This window comes from Apiospora kogelbergensis (genome assembly GCF_038363985.1).
Source record: "Apiospora kogelbergensis strain CBS 113332 chromosome Unknown utg000003l_segment0_segment0, whole genome shotgun sequence".
In the NCBI taxonomy this organism is placed as follows: Eukaryota; Fungi; Ascomycota; class Sordariomycetes; order Amphisphaeriales; family Apiosporaceae; genus Apiospora; species Apiospora kogelbergensis.
Genome location: NW_027117420.1, coordinates 5,329,086 through 5,346,362, shown reverse-complemented (window position 1 = coordinate 5,346,362; position 17,277 = coordinate 5,329,086). Strand labels below are relative to the sequence as shown.

General features: G+C 55.9%; 11 protein-coding genes across 11 annotated transcripts; 7 read left to right on the top strand and 4 right to left on the bottom strand.

The window, feature by feature from the left end:
• Positions 1-87: 87 nt before the first annotated feature.
• Positions 88-1,335, top strand: PG998_006538 (Alpha/beta hydrolase fold-3; the record flags this gene model as incomplete). The annotated part of the gene is made up of 3 exons (XM_066873356.1): positions 88-337; positions 397-522; positions 593-1,335. The coding sequence occupies 3 exons, from the start codon at positions 88-90 to the stop codon at positions 1,333-1,335; spliced, it is 1,119 nt and encodes a 372-aa protein (XP_066733453.1).
• A 338-nt stretch (positions 1,336-1,673) lies between these two features.
• On the top strand, positions 1,674-2,985 carry PG998_006537 (FAD dependent oxidoreductase; the record flags this gene model as incomplete). The annotated part of the gene is made up of 5 exons (XM_066873355.1): positions 1,674-1,714; positions 1,768-1,887; positions 1,946-2,144; positions 2,213-2,616; positions 2,676-2,985. The coding sequence occupies 5 exons, from the start codon at positions 1,674-1,676 to the stop codon at positions 2,983-2,985; spliced, it is 1,074 nt and encodes a 357-aa protein (XP_066733452.1).
• A 717-nt stretch (positions 2,986-3,702) lies between these two features.
• PG998_006536 (uncharacterized protein) lies at positions 3,703-5,043 on the bottom strand (the record flags this gene model as incomplete). Its single annotated transcript, XM_066873354.1, has 1 exon — positions 3,703-5,043. The coding sequence occupies one exon, from the start codon at positions 5,041-5,043 to the stop codon at positions 3,703-3,705; it is 1,341 nt and encodes a 446-aa protein (XP_066733451.1).
• A 317-nt stretch (positions 5,044-5,360) lies between these two features.
• PG998_006535 (uncharacterized protein) lies at positions 5,361-6,796 on the bottom strand (the record flags this gene model as incomplete). The annotated part of the gene is made up of 2 exons (XM_066873353.1): positions 5,361-6,160; positions 6,226-6,796. The coding sequence occupies 2 exons, from the start codon at positions 6,794-6,796 to the stop codon at positions 5,361-5,363; spliced, it is 1,371 nt and encodes a 456-aa protein (XP_066733450.1).
• A 397-nt stretch (positions 6,797-7,193) lies between these two features.
• On the top strand, positions 7,194-7,427 carry PG998_006534 (uncharacterized protein; the record flags this gene model as incomplete). Its single annotated transcript, XM_066873352.1, has 1 exon — positions 7,194-7,427. The coding sequence occupies one exon, from the start codon at positions 7,194-7,196 to the stop codon at positions 7,425-7,427; it is 234 nt and encodes a 77-aa protein (XP_066733449.1).
• Positions 7,428-7,747: 320 nt separating this feature from the next.
• PG998_006533 (agmatinase 1) lies at positions 7,748-9,241 on the top strand (the record flags this gene model as incomplete). Its single annotated transcript, XM_066873351.1, has 6 exons — positions 7,748-7,979; positions 8,038-8,128; positions 8,179-8,262; positions 8,323-8,552; positions 8,630-9,048; positions 9,116-9,241. The coding sequence occupies 6 exons, from the start codon at positions 7,748-7,750 to the stop codon at positions 9,239-9,241; spliced, it is 1,182 nt and encodes a 393-aa protein (XP_066733448.1).
• Positions 9,242-9,604: 363 nt separating this feature from the next.
• PG998_006532 (uncharacterized protein) lies at positions 9,605-10,504 on the bottom strand (the record flags this gene model as incomplete). Its single annotated transcript, XM_066873350.1, has 1 exon — positions 9,605-10,504. One exon carries the CDS (start codon positions 10,502-10,504, stop codon positions 9,605-9,607), a length of 900 nt encoding a protein of 299 aa, XP_066733447.1.
• Positions 10,505-10,587: 83 nt separating this feature from the next.
• On the bottom strand, positions 10,588-12,584 carry PG998_006531 (uncharacterized protein; the record flags this gene model as incomplete). Its single annotated transcript, XM_066873349.1, has 2 exons — positions 10,588-11,071; positions 12,049-12,584. 2 exons carry the CDS (start codon positions 12,582-12,584, stop codon positions 10,588-10,590), a joined length of 1,020 nt encoding a protein of 339 aa, XP_066733446.1.
• Positions 12,585-13,761: 1,177 nt separating this feature from the next.
• Positions 13,762-14,588, top strand: PG998_006530 (NAD(P)-binding domain-containingprotein; the record flags this gene model as incomplete). Its single annotated transcript, XM_066873348.1, has 2 exons — positions 13,762-13,801; positions 13,861-14,588. The coding sequence occupies 2 exons, from the start codon at positions 13,762-13,764 to the stop codon at positions 14,586-14,588; spliced, it is 768 nt and encodes a 255-aa protein (XP_066733445.1).
• Positions 14,589-14,949: 361 nt separating this feature from the next.
• PG998_006529 (uncharacterized protein) lies at positions 14,950-15,276 on the top strand (the record flags this gene model as incomplete). The annotated part of the gene is made up of 2 exons (XM_066873347.1): positions 14,950-14,986; positions 15,050-15,276. 2 exons carry the CDS (start codon positions 14,950-14,952, stop codon positions 15,274-15,276), a joined length of 264 nt encoding a protein of 87 aa, XP_066733444.1.
• A 1,031-nt stretch (positions 15,277-16,307) lies between these two features.
• Positions 16,308-17,099, top strand: PG998_006528 (uncharacterized protein; the record flags this gene model as incomplete). The annotated part of the gene is made up of 1 exon (XM_066873346.1): positions 16,308-17,099. One exon carries the CDS (start codon positions 16,308-16,310, stop codon positions 17,097-17,099), a length of 792 nt encoding a protein of 263 aa, XP_066733443.1.
• Between the last annotated feature and the right edge of the window lie 178 nt (positions 17,100-17,277).

The window sequence follows — 17,277 nt, the reverse complement described above, 5'->3', positions numbered from 1 at the left end:
CATCGTATGACTTAAGTTCCTTGATTCGATGCGTATAGCTTAGAGTCTGGGGTTTCTGTTCCCATCGTTTTACTTGACTACAGCACTATGGGTAACGTACTTTCAAGTCTTGGCGTGAAGCCACCCGCCCAGTCCGTGGTGCTCAAGCCGGGCTCAACGGCGTCGAAGGAGATCATGCTGCGCACCATACCGGAGGATGCATACCCCGGATTGGACCCGGAGTGGCGCGCCATGTGGAATGCACATGGTAGCCACATAATACGATCGGACGAAGTCACCTTGGACGAGTACCGAAAAGACCCGGCAAAATACAACTTCGCATATGCCACATGCACAGGTAAGATACCCGATATACTTGACCAAATATAGTACTGATCTGACTTGATGGTGTACCAGGGCCTGATGTTCATAAGGTGGAAGACATATCCATCCCAGTCTCCAGCCCGGCAGGCGAGATCCAGATTCGGATATACACCCCTGAAGGGCCTGGTCCATTCCCGGTGCATCTCAACTTCCATGGTGGTAAGTATCTCCATTTACCACTGAGCACGGAGACAGTCGGGTATGATTGCTAATAGACTTGCTATTACAGGAGGTTGGGTTGTCGGCAGCTTAGAGTCGGAGAGGGCATGGTGTCGTCACATGTGCAACAAGGTGGGCATCAAAGTGGTTGATGTCGCCTACCGCAAGGGGCCTGAGTTCCCTTTTCCAACGGCCATCTACGACTGCTGGGATGCCGTGAAGTGGGTGAGAGAAAACTCGACGACCATCCACGTCGATCCAGAAAGCGTCTCCTTTGGAGGGCTGTCGGCAGGCGGCCACATGTCGGCCGTTCTGGCGCACTTTGCGCGCGACGAGGGGGTTCCGATCAAGCTCCATTTGATGATCGTTCCCGCGACGGACATGAGATACTGTCACCGGAGGACGACACGGCTTAACGAGATGAACTGTCCCTACGCGAGCGCGCGAGATCTGCAGGACTTGCCCTGGAGCCCGCTGGGTCGGGAGCAATGGTTCCTGAAGTACTGGCTGGGGGACGACGATGAGCTGCAAGACCGTGCGTTCGACTCTTGGATCATGACGCCGATGCTGGCGGAGAACTTCCGAAACCTGCCCCCGGCCCATGTGGTCACGGCCGAGTTCGATCTGGAGCGGGACGAAGGGGAGGCATACGCGGAGAAGATGAGGGACGCAGGCAACAAGGTCACGACGAAACGGTACAAAGGGGTGCCGCACGCGTTCGCACATTTCAACCACCCGGAGCGGGGCTTAGCCAAGAGTTTCGAGTTTGTAGAAGACACTTCGCAGTTACTGCGGGAAGCCCATTTCACATAGTTGATGCAATGCCGATACAAACCTCAAATATTGATGCTTTTTATGAAACGATGTGAAATATAGAAAATCATGTTATTTACGCCTTCGATCCGGCTGACCTCGGAAGTTGTATCTGCTCGTGAGCGACCCGAATGACATCCCGTATCGACCAATACATGCTTACTGACGCTATATTTGTGGGGGTGGAGATAGGGGTGGATTTGTCGGGAAGCAACGCCGCCAATCAAATCAAATATCAGTCATTCCACTCATCGGTTGTCGATACTAATAGATAATGCTATCTTGAGGGCTTTCTAGACATCATCAGCCACTACCCAATCAGCAACACATCAACCACGATGACTTCAAGCAACAGCAGAGAATCAATTGTGATCGTTGGGTACGTGTTATTATTTCACACCCCTGGGCGGGACAGTGAACTGACAGAAACAGGGCGGGCATTATTGGGTTGAACGTTGCGTCCATACTGGCAGACCAGGGACTTGGGCAATACGTGACCGTAATTGCCGAGCACCTTCCAGGCGACACTTCCATCAACTACACATCACCGTGGTAAGTCAAATCCCCTGCTCCTCTTGTCTGAGGTAGAGCGTGTATTGACCCTTCACAGGGCCGGAGCCAACTTTTCAGCTATCTCCGGACATGATGCGAATGCCTTGAGGTGGGACCGCACAGGCTACCAGCATCTCACAAGACTCGCCAAGCAGGTCGGGGCCGAGTCGTTTGTGCAACAGACCCCGTCCACCGAGTATTGGGACGACAAGGTCTCCGACGACAAGATGCAGTCGCTATCTGATTATCTCCACGACGTGAGTTGCAATCATCAGTGAACGTGGACCCCCTTTTCATGAGATGAATACTAAGAGGTGAAATCTAGTTCCAAATCATCCCGACAGGCGAGCTTCCCGAAGGGGTTGCCTCCGGCTTGAAGTACACCACAGTGACGATCAACGCCCCGGAACACATCAAGTTCCTACATCGCAGGCTGAAAGACAACCACGGCGTCCGCTTTTTACGCAAGAAAATCGCAGATATAAAAGACGCCTATATCAGCCCCAAGACGGAAGTTGTTTTCAACTGTACGGGTAATGCTTCCGCCCATCTAGTCGGCGTCGAGGACCCCAAGTGCTATCCTACAAGGGGCCAAATCGTCCTGGTGAAAGCTCCCGAAGTCCACGAGAATGTCATGAGGCACGGTCGGGATTATGTGACGTACATCATCCCACGGCCGTATTCCAACGGCAACGTGGTCCTTGGCGGCTATAAGCAAAAGGGCGTGGGGTGAGTAGTAGCCAAATCACACGAGGTGACTGGACAAACGCTAACTGGAAGGGATGCAGCACGAGTGATACCTTCTCACATGAGACAGAATCTATTATGAAGCGTACAAGCGAGCTTTCTAGCGAGGTCAGGGATAACAAGGCTGAGGTATTGGCGGTTCTTGCCGGGCTTAGGCCTTCCCGTGAGGGTGGGGCTAGGGTCGAGGCTGTAGGCTTTCAAGTCCGAGGCCAAGATCGTCTGCTTGTTCATAACTATGGCGCTGGCGGAACTGGATTCCAGGCGGGGTATGGCATGGCATTTGACGCCGTCGCTCGTGCCAAGTCCGTCCTGGACCGCCTTTCGAGTGCCGCAGATCAGGCCAAGCTGTAAACTAGAAAAGTGAAGTTGGGTCATGTATGCCGAATAACATGCCTTGTGGCGTCATCATTGAGCATTGAATTTGGCAACTATTCTTGGTCTTATGGGTAAGATCTGAAAGCGTCACGGACGTGTGGTTGGAGATGCAAGACGTTTTCGATGCCGCGCCAGAATAAAGAATCGATTCTGATGAGTCCAAGCCGTAGTTGAGGGAAGGACTGGATTCGAAGTCGCGCGGACTTTCGTGTGCTCATCAGATCCTCTATCCAGGCACTGGCTTCGTCCGAGTCTCGTGACGAAATCGCCATAGTCATCTGGGACTGGAACAGCGAAGAGAAGGCCATTTGGCTCCAGGGCGGCCAGAATATAGCAGTGTGCTCAGGGCCGAGTCCAGCGACTAGCGTCGAGAGTTGCTTTGTGCACTCTCGGGTGCGTAATCGTACCTGGTCGTAAATGACCATTGCCCCGCTCTCCGAGGTTGAAGAACTATCTTTGCTGGCAAGCCATGGACGCGTCATGGCCCGGAGTACCATAAGTTCCGCATATAAACAGCCAAGGAGCTGAGTGATGGCATCCTTGGCGATGTACTGTCGCAAAGACGAGAGACGGTCCAGGAGGGGATGGGCGATCTCCATGGTTCTGTCCACACTAGTGGCCGTTTGGCTTGTCGCTCGCAATGAACTGTCAAGTCAGCACAAATCGTGAAAGGGTAGAAAGGACTTTGACGTACTACAACTTGGACAGTGCACATCCGAGTTCGCTAGTCAGGGATGAGAAGTGCATGACTTGCAACCATTGGTCTTCATCCAAACCACAACCCAGGCGGTCACTGGCTTCCATAGTCGTGACCATCCAGTTGTCTTCATGGATATGTGGAGGCTTCCCATAACCGCAACTCAGCCACATGTCGGCTGCGAGGATGAGAAAAGACAGCCGTCGCCTTTGGGCGGCCTGCCAAGCTGGGATGATCCAACTGCCAGCGTCTTGATGCAAGCCGATTGTTACGGAGTGACTAGTCAAGGTACCTAGAAGAGCCCAGCGGTGGGCGGCGTCGGTGAAGGTGTGGATGTTGGTAGGTCTCAACACCAAGAGAAGGAGGGTTTGGACAATGGCAAGGTTGGGCGTGTGGGCGTAATACGATAGTGCTGTGTTGATGATCGCAAACAAATCCGGGTAGACTGCAGAGTCGTAGGCAGTGTCGACATTGAGGCGATCGTCGAACAGCGTGAATGGGAGCGTGATGGCGTACAGAGCCGCCAGAAGATACGCAGGGGTATCAGTGGGATTTGGCCAGTCCTCGGTCGAGAAAACGGGGAACTGAGGTTGGATAAACCGGCGAAAGAGGTCAATGAGCTTTCCGCCGAGTCTTTGGTCGACCAAAAGTTCGAGCTCCGCCTTGGCCTCTTCTTTGTCCAGAATCCCGGTTCCTGTTTCTGCTCTTCTCGAATGATAGAGTGTCTCGGGCGACACCAAAAGCTGGCACGGCAGAGGCCCCTTCTGCAGCATCTGGACAGCGAGCTCTTTGAATTTGAAGAGAGACTGGTCGTCATATTTGTAGGATTGGAGCATGAACGGGTCCATGTCGCTGGTGAAACCCAGACACTCGACCTGGAGTCCACTGTATCCATCTGGATTAGGCTGCGGAGGTACAGGCATCGAATTTGCCCTGCTTGCTCTCGAGAGATCCTGGTTGAAAATGGCGTCAAAGTCCGATTCACTCATCAGATATGGAGGCCAGTCTGGGATACCGTCCATAGTCATTTGCAGGTCAAAAGGGGGTGTCTCCAGGCCGGGGCCGGGCAGATTCGGCGCTGGGGTAGCAGATGCAGGAGCAGGCTGTAGCCCAGAGTCATCGGTCCGTGTGCCCGGACTTTCACCGGAGGCGACTGGCGCCCTTCGCGAGCGTGGACGATCGAGGAAGGTGCACTCCCGGCCACTCATCTGGCAAAGGCGGCATGGAGGCCCTCGGTCATAGCGGCACGCCGACTTCCGGGAGCGGCAGTAATCACATGGTCTCTGCTTCTTACTCATGTACCGCCTTGACTGACTGAAGGAGGCCGCCGTGGACATTTTGGTGGTCTTTGGCGGATCTTGGGGATTAGTATGAGGATGTCACGATGCATCATTTTGGAGCATGTCTGGATAAGAACTGACCAAGTGGGCCGTGTGGCGCTTGCTGGGCGTTAGGGCGCCAAAGCCACAATTTCGAAGTGCAGGCCAACTAACATGTAGCTATTCTACTATTCTTGCACTTCCAGACCCTCAAAACTCGTCCTCATCTCGTGTAGCCTCCACCTCGTCATGGTCTAGTCTGTCTACAGCCTTCCTCACTTCAGTGCTCCAGTTGCTCATCCCCACGATAACCCACTCCAGCACGCCGACCAGGCTCAACGCCACAAGCTGCCCCATCCACAAGCCCGCAAGTCCCCAGCCGCCGTTGAAGGCAAGATAGATGCCCCCGGCAACGCGCCGCCATAGTAGCTAACGCAGTTGACGAGGGCGCCCACCCACTGCCGCCCCATGCCCCGCAGCGCGCCGCCGCAGCTGCCGTTGAGCCCGTCGGCGATCTGGAACAGCGCCACGTAGGGAATGACGTCGGCCACGAGCGCGACGACGCGCGGGTCGTCGTTGAACAGCCCGCCGACGACGCGGCGCGTCCCCAGGAGCACGGCGAGGATGGCGGCCCCGAAGAGCACGGACAGGAGCGCCGCGGCGTGGGCCGAGCGCCGCGCCCCGCGCGCGTCCCCGGCGCCCAGCAGATTGCCCAGGCGCGCCGACTCGGCCACGCCCAGGCCGAACGGGATCGTGTTGATGATCTGGTCCGCCGTCATGACGACCGACTGCGCCGCGAGCGGGAGCGCGCCCAGGCGGCCCGCCGCGAGGGCCACGATCTCGAAGGCCCACCACTCGGTGCCCACGTGGACGACGCCCAGCAGCGCGAGCTTGGCGAAGGGGCCGGCGTTGGTGGTCGCGCGGCCGAGGTCCAGACCGCCCCAGCACGCCTTGCCTTGCACCAAGGCCGTGTAGCCGACGAGGTACAGGAAGGAGAGCCAGTACGAGATGCCGGTGGCGATGGGCGCTCCATCGAGGCCCATGCCGAGCTTGTAGATGAGGAGCCAGTTCAGAAAGGCGTTTAGGGGCGAGGTGATGAGGAGTGCGTACGTGCCGGGGTGGTAGATAGCTTGAGCTGTGACGAAGACCAGAATTAGCTCTTGCTGTCTTTTCTCGACTGTGACAAAGAGTGCAACATACCTTGAAGATATTTCTTCATGCACTCGAACCAGATGTAGCCCAGACCGCCGGGAATCAACAGCTGGAGAAAACGGGCACTCTTTACGCATATTTCCTCAGGCTGGCCCAATGCTCGGAATAGGGGTTCGGAGAAACACCAGATGATGACGACGACGGCGTAGAAGCAGGTTAACACCAAGATGCCCCGCTGAAGCAGCACGCCGAGGCTACTCTTGTCCTTGCTGCGCGTAAAGCTGGAGGAGGCGAGGGTATCGAGGGCGCTGGTGCCGCCGAGGGCGACGAGCCACGCCGTCGCCATGGCGAACATGTACGAGAAGGCGGAGACGGACAGGGCCTCGGGCGAGAGTCGGCCGACCACCAGCACCGAGACGGTCTGCAGGCTGTTCTGGAGCATGTAGGCCAGGATGACGGGCACGGCGGCCTTGGTGAGAAGCCACATCTCCTGGAGCCATTCGACGTACTCTGAGCGTGGAGGGTGTTCGGCCGGCCGTGTCGGTGGTCGTGCCAGCAGCGGCGACGCCTCGTCGTCGGCATGGCGTTCTGGGTCAGGGGGCCAGGTCGTGGTCGTCATGTTGGCTGGCGATTGGGTTGTGTCTGAAGGGAACAATCGTCTCTAGGATTTGGCGTTTGCATTTTGAACAAAGGAGATCATGTTTGTAGACGCAGCAAATTTTAGGTAGGGTCGCTCTCTGACAAGCCACTACCCGGCGAAGTCGGATTCCATCGGTGTCACACTACAATCGTGCTGATTAGCCCCTACAGGTTTATCTCAGTCATTGTATTCGTGTCACGGAGTTCTATCGCTGAATGTATTTACCCCATCTCCTCCACGAGAACTATACGGCTGCTGCATGCACCTACGAACCTTCCAGGACGCCCCGCGAGTTGTCACTAAGGTCTCGGCAGCGAGAGGCTAGACCGATCCGGAAGTTTAGGCACTCCCCGGCAGCAGCGAGACGCATCTCGCCATGCAGTCTCCTCGAATCACGCCTCGGCGATATAGAGTATCGGACCACCCGCATGAGGAGGCACCCACAGCAGGACTGACATCTGTTCGTGCATTGCCACTTTACTCGATAGGGCTACTTAGCCGCGATAACGGTTACGGTGGACCTGCGGCCGGCGATATGCGGGGGGGAGAGGTTCTAATTAGTGCGAGGGACGGTGACGAGAGAGACTTCGACGCCGGCCAGCAGCACTAACTGGATATGGTCAATTACGCGCCTCTGTGCTTGGAAACCAATGGCAGATGTCGACACAGGGATAGCCTCAACGATGACGCCCATCTGCCCGCGGGGTTGCTGTGCACGGAGACGATCGCTCCTGGCAATGACGACGGTGATATGTAACAGTATCTTGAGATGCTGGCTATGCTGTTGGTGCTCCGGCATCGCACGAACAACTCGGTATTCTTTGCACCTAGTAGAAAGTCAACTTGTCTATATATTCCAAGTAATCTTCGCCCAATTTGATGGTATGCCTGTGTGCAAGATATCTTCAGTGACTCTCAAATTCTGGCATCATGATGCACTCAACCATTTTTGCTCTTAGCTGTGTTGCCCTGGCGTCGGCCCATGGAAACCATGACCAGAAACCGCTTTCAGGACCTCACAAATCTCTATGGTACAACAACTTGCCCGGAGACGGTGGCAAACAAGCCGACTCAGTCTTCTCTGGCATTTCGACCTTTGGGCGGTTGCCATACTATCCCTGCCTGGGCCAGGAAGATGTCGAGTATGATATTGCTTTCATCGGTAAGTAATCTCGAGTATGTGATCATGCAAGATCCGGTCCATTGACATATATGTCCAGGCGCCCCCTTTGACACCGGTACCTCTTATCGCCCCGGTGCTCGTTTCGGACCCAATGGTATCCGTCAAGGGTCCCGGCGACTGAACCTATAGTATGTCCCACGACTCGAGCTCGAGCTCCAATCGTTCTGACCCCTCACAGTGGAGGCTACAACGTCCCTTTGGTGACGAACCCGTTCAGTAGCTGGGCAACTGTCCTGGACTGTGGTGACATCCCAGTGACTTCGTAAGAATGCCCATGAAACTCCAGTAAACAGAACGGTATTGACTCCCTTGACCTCCGCAGATATGATAATGCCTGGGCCCTGCGCCAGATCGAGGAAGGCCACTTCAACATCCTCTCGCGATCGCCTGCCACGGACGCCAACAAGCGAGGCCCCGCCAAGAAGGGCAAGACCCTACCCCGCGTCATCACGCTCGGCGGCGACCACACCATCACGCTGCCCCTGCTGAGGTCCATCAACCGCGCCTACGGGCCCGTCTCCGTGATCCACTTCGACAGCCACCTCGACACCTGTAAGCCAGCAGTACTGTCCCTTTCTCGTCTGTACCTTGGCGATGGAGCCGGCTGACCGTTAGTTTCCACCCCGCAGGGAAGCCCAAGGTGTTCGGCGGGTCGCCGTCCGAGGTGGCCTCCATCAACCACGGCACGTACTTCTACCACGCGGCGCAGGAGGGCCTGCTGGCCAACGACACCAACATCCACGCGGGGATCCGCACGACGCTGAGCGGGCCGAGCGACTACGAGAACGACGGGTACTGCGGGTTCGAGATCGTCGAGGCGCGCGAGATCGACCAGATCGGCACCGACGGCATCGTCAAGCGCATCGTCGACCGCGTCGGCACCAAGCGGCCCGTCTACCTGTCCATCGACATCGACACCCTCGACCCGGCCTTCGCCCCGGCCACGGGCACGCCCGAGACGGGCGGCTGGTCGACGCGCGAGCTGCGCACCATCCTGCGGGGGCTCGAGGACCTGAACCTCATCGGCGCCGACATTGTCGAGGTTGCTGTAAGTTCCGCGTACCTTCTTGGTAGTTCTTTTCTTTTGGAGCGGTCGTATGCTGACGCTGTGACAGCCCGCTTATGATACCAATGCCGAGCACACCACCATGGCGGCCGCGGATGCTTTGTATGAAGTCATGAGCATTATGGTGAAAAAGGGGCCTTTGAGTAAGATGATGGAGGAGAACGATGAGCTGTAGAAGAAAGCCATGCTTGAACGAGGGTGTGAAGATGGATGGAGATCTGCCAACTAGGTTCAACGGAAGAAATGGGTACCCAATTGACTTGGCTGGCAATGAATTGAGATAGTACTGAGACAGATGCAAAATTCAGATTCAAGTTTGAGATCCCTTTCTCAAGAACGTAGCATTATCATTAGCTCCGCGGTCTTCTTCTTTTCCTTGCATGTGCTCCATGGTGATCAGGACTCGAATTGAACAGGATAATCTCCCATGAAAGTATGTGACCCATCCAAGACGTCTCAAAAGAGGATGATGTTATACCGAAGTCCTTCTGCAATAGCTCCTAGATTAGTATTGTTGACAGAAAAGGTTGGAGATTAACTAACCAAGCAAGCCTGCTGCACACATGTCACCATCACGATCACCTGCGTTTCTCCGTATTCTCCAGAGATCCTCAAGCGCCTGCCGGATGATGCGCACGTGATACGAGCCAATGCACATATCCAACTTATGGATCTTGTCGAGCACAAAGCTCTGCTGGTCTTCCGTAAACGCCTCGCACCCGATCGTGAACAGCGGCATGGCCATGGCGACCCAGGTATGGCACGGCTGCCCCTGCGACATGTTGGTGACCATCTGCCTGATGGCCGCGACGGCGGCCTGGATGGGCGGGGAGTTGGAGGACATGTGGAACAGCCTCCTGTACACGTGGATCGCGGTTGCCTGCTGGAAAGTCCGATGGCAAAGCTCGAACTCGCGGTTGGATTCCGGCGACAGGGACGAGTAGATTGCCACGTCGAGCGGAGCTTGCGAGTCCCGGTTGATCATGGCGTTCAATTTCCCGAGTAGCATGTCTGCTTCATATCGAGTCCTCTCATTGTTTTCCACATTAGAGCTGGCCAGCTGGTTGACCTTTTGGATGATGTGCAGCAACTCCTCGCTGTACCCGAGGAACCCGTCAATTCTGGGACCAATTACTGGCTCGTCGACGTCCACAGATGTCTCGAGGGCTATGCTCTCAGAGCTGTCGGATACTTCGGCCACCGCCAGGGAGGGAACGTGAGGTAGCGTCTGTAATGACATGTATAAAAGATACAGATGTCTCATAGCAGACCGCGCGGCCCCAGAATCTGTAGCGAAATACCGGTGGGTCTGGTTGCTGTCAAGGATGGCCTTGATGCCTCGCAGATGGATGCGCCAAGAAGACGAGGCGCCCTGGCGGTAGGTGAAGACGTCGGTCAGACACCAGATCAGACAGGTCGCGAGGATGGTTTCGTTCATCTGTCCGGCCGCAAGTGCCGTCCTTAACAAGGACAATCCAGACGTTTGTAAGTGGCCCAGAATGCGTGAGATGGCGACACCGTTTACCTCGGATACCCCCGCGATAAGATCCCGGCGGCGGAGAGGGCTAGACAGGCGGACAGGAGTTGGGGCGAGTGAAGGGTCGCCGGGATGAGGCCCCGGCAAAGATCGTCGTGGACGGATGGATGGCAGGAGAGGGAAGCGAGGATGTCATTGGTGAAATAGTTCAGCAAGCGATGGTACTTTGGCGATACGGGCACCCCATTTGGCAGGCACCGGGGTAAAGTTCCATGTGTCTCGTGGACTGGAGGGGCTGGAACCGCCTCCTCGGCGACCAGCTCTCTGGGTTGTGGGCGGTGGTCCAGGGGCGCCCTATTGGACCGCAGGCCATCGCTCCAGACCACTTTGAAGGCATATATGCATGCACGGCTGTAGGTGGAACACTGGCCGCAGATGGGTTTCGCCTCGTCGCACTTCCGCCGGCGCCGCCTACACTCGGTACATCCTTGGCGGGATCTTGGGCCTGGCATACGATCGGCCGCCGTGCTGGTGTTGGCGCATTCAAGTTTTGCGACAAACGTCAGTTGTGATTGGGGAAATGGTCGACGATGCCTCTCTGTCTTTGCGCCTGGTCAATTCGAGAAGGCAATGGCGTGACATGTTTCCCGCAGTCGTCGTCGAATCAGAACATGCCGCCATGGGGGGTTCTCGACCACTCATTCGCAGGTTGGCAGCTGCAAGTCGGGGAGAGATAAGCAATATGGTTGCCGGTGAGGGGCCGCTGATAAGATAAGCTTGTCCTGAGCTTTCAGCTCACCTAACTGAAACTCGACGCCAATCATTTTTTACAAGGTCGTTTGTCACCGGGCGTCCCTAGACGTGCTGCTAAAAAGGGACTGGCAAGATGTCATAAAAATGCAAAAAGAAGATCTCGGTGACCGAGATGCATCAGGAATTGAGCCCGATGCGGGGGTCGAACCCGCAGCCTTGAGATTAAGAGTCTCACGCTCTACCGATTGAGCTAACCAGGCAAGCGTCGAATGCGAAATTCGTTTGATTCGATTTGTTGAAGACGCGCTTATTGGGATACCAGTAAGCTGGTAATGTGGTGGTCGTCGTGTGTGCCTTTGAGCCCAACCTGAATAGGGGGCTTTCCTCTAGCTACGGACATGATCAACTGTTTGAGAAACAGGATAACTTGATTGGAAAAAAGACTGTAGGGTACAATGAGTAGTATCCATCCAGAGACAGCCTCCCCCACCTGTACTAAGGCGGCGTTCTGCCTGACCAGATCCATCAAGCGATAATATGCTTGCGCCTCCCTGCCGCGATTATGCTGGTCCAAGGTTTGCTCTCGACTGACACGGAACGTACCATTCTCGTCATCCACATAACCCCGAGTGAGCATACAAGTCCCTTTGGGGGCCTGGCGCATGTTTTCTAATGAATCCTTCCACTCCTGTATTTTACTTACTATTGCCTCTCTTTGGTCATCCGTAACGCTGTCAGAATATAAGACGCACATTTGCTCGGGAGTGACCTCAATTTCCCTTAAACACCCCGCGATCATGACGTCTGGATTCCCGACCACCAGATTTGTGAGTACCGGCTTCGACTCGTACACCTGGTCGAAGAACCGGGCCCAGTCCATCTCAGCCCCCTCGGTGTCGTCTGCTGCGCACACACAGTCGGCAATGTCCAGCGACGTCAAAACCTGGGCGTGGCTGTGTAGGAAATCCACCAGGTCGGACCCGACGAAGCAGTAGGCCAAGGTCAGCGACCGCACCGCCAGGCAGTACTCGGGTTCTAGTGGCAGCGGACTGTACCATTGCCCTGCCCACCCGAGCGGGGCATGGCACGAGGCGTGGATCTCTAGATGCTGGAGGGCGTGCATGTGACGGAAGAAGACATTGTTTAGGTATTCACGGAGAAACATGGCGTAGCCCGGATACGTGAGGGGACACGATTGGTTCTCGTCATCTTCAAAGCCCAGGATTTTCAGGTCCAAGTATTCCAGGCCGCCGATGAAACGTCGAAAGTCGCTGGTATCGAAGGTCATAGTCGACTTGGGAATAAAGTCCTGGATGGTGAGAGCTTTGACATGATTGTTGGATGACAGCGGCAATGTCTCAAACCCTCACCAGCGCAGAAAATGTGGTGTTATCGAGATTCTTAGTAACATGACGCACCGTAGAGTAGCATATAGGCGTGCTGGAAATAAGCGCCATGACTAGTTATATATTAGTCGTAGTACAATCCGGGGTGCTTCCGGAGAAGCCAAGTTTCAGCAAAATATCCGAACCGGCGGCTTGGTCGTCGCCCTCTTTTCATTCCACATGACCCTGCACCTCATCAGCCCTGCTCAAGTACTCCATGTGCGAGCCAGGCCCGGAAACTATGTAACTGTCGAAATAGGCGATGAGGCCGACACCGCTAGAACTTATAACCCTGGGGAACAGCTAGGAGGGCTGAGGATAGTGAGGCGAGTGGGTGCCATGACGTGGCCGCGGCAGCTAGACCTTGTCGCCCCATAAGGGACCGCTAGCTCCCATCTACCGGCTGCCAAGCCCGAGCAGTTGCATTCAATTATTCATACCGATTGAAGCTATATCCTAACGCCGATCAATACAGGTGTGGTCTCAGTAAGTGCTGGGGGCGAGGTCTCAAATGGATGTCAAAGACGGCGTTGTAGGGACAGCTCAACACCACAAAACCATCACGACTTTTCGGGGACGGGTTGAAACCAAATGAAACATCACGACCTAAAGCTGCTTTCGAAACCAGCTGCAAACTTTCAACATTGCAATTCATTTATAATTTATAGAGTATATAACTGGAAAACTAGGTCGAAACAATCGGATGTATTCACAAGATGGAAGTGCATTGGAAGAAAAGTTTCCTGTAGTTTTTGACCGACTTTACCAACGACAAGAGCAGCCGTCGTACGCCAAGCTGCATTCGGCGATACTGCGGCTCCCGACTCCACAAACAACGGGGTTCCTGCCAAACACAGGCCGGCAGTCTCGGACGAGATTTCGTCGCGTGGCAAGCCAGATCTGCCGAGGTCGCTACCCAACACAATAGACTCCGAACGTGCATCAAGCTAATGATCAGGTACCATCTTTTTGAATTCCTCCTGGTTTCGGTTCGTCACCACCAACCATCACTACCCGCCAACAGTCCATTCGTTCAGCCACATCGTCTTTCGCAATAACAGGACCCGATACAACGACACCATGAAGCTCAACCTCGAAAAGAAAGTCGTGCTGGTGACCGGTAAGTCGAGCTTCTCCCCCCACGACCACCCATGACCCCGAACTGACCCCGCACCCCAGGCGGCACCCGAGGCATCGGCAAGTGCATCGTCGAAGCCTTCCTCGCCGAGGGCGCGACCGTGTGCTTCTGCTCGCGCACGGCCGCGGCCGTGGCCTCGGTCGAGCAGGCGCTGACGGCGGCGTACCCGGCCAGCCAGTGCCACGGCGCCGTGGTGGACGTGTCGGACGCCGCGCAGCTGGACGCGTGGGTAGCCTCGTCGGCGGCGGCGCGCGGCGGCGTCGACGTCGTGGTGGCGAACCCGTCGACGCTGTCGATGGCGGACACGCGCGCGGCGTGGGCGGCGAGCTTCGAGACGGACATGATGGCGTCGCGCAACCTGATGCAGGCCGCCGTCCCGCACCTCGAGCGCACCAAGGGCAGCATCGTGTCCATCGCCACCGTCTCGGCGCGCGACCTCGACTTCACGGTGCCGTCGCCGTACGGCGCGCTCAAGGCCGCCCTCATCCACTACACGGCGCAGATGGCGCGCACGCTGGCGCCCAAGGGGGTGCGCGCCAACACCGTCAGCCCGGGCAACGTGTACTTCAAGGGCGGCGTCTGGGAGCAGATCGAGCACGACAAGCCCGAGTTCTTCGCGGGCCAGCTGAAGGCGAACCCCATGGGCCGCATGGTCAGGCCCGAGGAGGTCGCGGATGCGGTGGTGTTCTTGGCGAGCGAGCGGGCTAGCTGTGTGACGGGCCAGAACCTCAATGTGGACGGGGGTTTGTGTACCGGTGTGAACTACTAGAAGGATCGTAAAAGGTCTCTTGGGTGGACCCTCAACTGGAATTCCAAGAACTGGTTTCTTGGCCCCAGGTCGCTTCACATCCCCGACAACACAAGGGGCACCTAGGCCTTGACCGCACAAGGTCCATTGGATAGCTGCAGTACACATTAGCCTCCGAGCAGAGTAAATCCATGAAAATTTAAGAACATACCTGTGGTCCGGCTTCCTTTTCCTGTCGATTGATTACCGGGTCCTTCTTCTTGGTCGCCTCCGTATTCTTTCCGAGCAAGGCAAAGGGAACCAAACAGTACGATGCCAAAAGCGTCCCGTAGGCAATCTGCGTTTCGGCCGGATTAGACCAGAGCAAGCCATCGTAGTGGCGATGCAGCAAAAGGCCGACGGCGCTCTCGGCCGCGACGGTGAGTAGCAAACCAACGCCGCCGATGGCCAGGCGGAACCACCTGACCCTGGGCAGGTCGTAGTGGTGGACGAAGAGGCGGGCCCAGACGACGGTGGAGGCGACGCGGGCGAGCAGCAGGAGGAGGTCCCACTGCGGGTGGGTGAGGCGTGCGCTCAGCAGCAGGTAGTGTTCGGCCCCGTACTCGAGGGCCTCCCAGGTCGAGAACGTGGCGATGAAGTAGAGGAGGCCGACCTTGGCGACGATGCAGACGATGAGGATGTCCCAGAAGACGTCGAGGACGGAGTCTAGGCTCTGGAAGACGATGAAGTCTCGCATGGTGAATGGGTTCTCAGGGTGTGTGCTATGTGTTTTGATTGAATGGAAGATGGAATTGATGTATGCTTGTTACTTGGACAAGGTCTATGGGTTTTCCCAAGAATCCGGCGCCATTGAGTGCCGTTGTATAAATACAGTGAGAAGGGAGGTCAGATGCCGGGGAATGCTCTGGTGGGGTGACGATGAGGTGATGCTGACGAACATGTCCGTGAACACCGGGCTGGAACCAGAACATGATGGAATCGGGGAATCGGAATGAAATTAAGATCGCATCACCCGGGAGGATAGACATCATATTCCTGTCAAGTATCTACCTACTCTCCGCGCACCCGTGCAGGTCAGATGGATGTACAGGACTGCGCTGGGAAGATGCGGCTAATCCCTAAAGCGCGGGGTTAGGCGACCCCCTACCATCCGATGGTGGGGCAATTGCAGAACAACGCGGTTCCTGGGCTGACATTGCATCACCCTTTTATACGTCTGCATGGCATCCATCACAGGTCCTGCCGCATCAACTTGGTAATGTTCTAATCAGCAACGAGTCCCGGTAGCCATAAATTCGTATCACGCCCTCGAATGTGCTGGTTTCCGGGCCCATGGTCCTTGGAGAAGCATCGACTGAAGGTGCCGAACAAGGCTCTGAGCCCAATAGGGGTCCATGTCTTCATGTACCATGGAGCCGCGATATGTCGGACGTCCATCCTGCCACCCTCTTCGGGCCTCATGGTCTTTTCAAAACATGTAATCCAAGCCAGTAGAATCTGTAGTTTCGTCGGTTTGGTTCGATACTGGTGATGAGAGTTATCGAATTGATTGGCACCCGCCCCGCTACTGACAAACCTACCAGGAAAGTGCTCAGTGTTACTGTAGAGTGCCTTTCTCCGACACGGTTCGAGCAACAATTGCAAGTCTAGACAGACGCAATTCTTCAATCGATTAAGGTGCTATCGTAAAAATAATTCGCGATATCACAATTATTCATCATTCACCACCCCCTACCCACCATGATACCAAAGCAAGACGTACCAAAACAGGACGTCTTTGCCGAGCAAAGTCTCGTGCAACAACCGTACCGCCGCATTGGCGCGGGATTTTGCGGCAGTGTGTGGTCGCCAGACTTCACAACTACTTCTACAACAGCTACCACTTCCACAACAGTCGCCATCAAGCGTGAAGACGGTGGGCCGGGCCGCTCTCTTCTGAACGACTACAATATCCACCAGACAATCATCCAAAGCCTGGAATCCTGTCCTCTCGAGTTGCGCACCTTCACCGTACCTCAGTGTCTCGCCTTCGTCCCCAAGGAACACCCAGGCTGGCAAAATGGCAAGGTCCTAGCCCGATTCCCACCCGGATACGAGGCCTGCAACATCTTGATCTCCGAACGGATACCGCCCATGCCCGCCGACGTGAGAAACAGAATCGTCGACAAGTTCTGTCCCTCAAACCCGCCATCTCTCCCCGACCAGATCCGGGCTGACGACAAGAACCGCGACTGTCTCGTCAGACCCTACCTAGGCCGCAGCAAACATGGCCGCGGCCAATCTCGGATCAGCTTCTTCAGCCTGCGCAATTGCCCTCTGCACGTCGATCAGATGTACGACCTCGGCCTGCGCCCCAAAGACTATTCCTCAGCAATGGCCAAGACCCTCGCCTTCCTGCATTGGGGCGCCAAGATCGACGCCAACGACATCGAATTCGTCTTGGCACCCGGCAACTCTGCGCCTCAATTCTCCTCCACCTTCTTGGGGGACACAGCCTCTGGATACTCGACTTTGACTGCTGCAAGCCCATGAGTCTCGACGACGCTGGCGTTGAACAAGCGGCACGGGCTTTCCTCAAGAATGACCCTTTCTACCCGCGCCCGGGCAGGACAAACAGTTACGGCCTTTGGGAGGAATTTAGATCGGAATTTCTACAGTACAGCCGGCTCATGCTTGATTCTCAAGATTTGCCTACGAAGCTTATGGACAG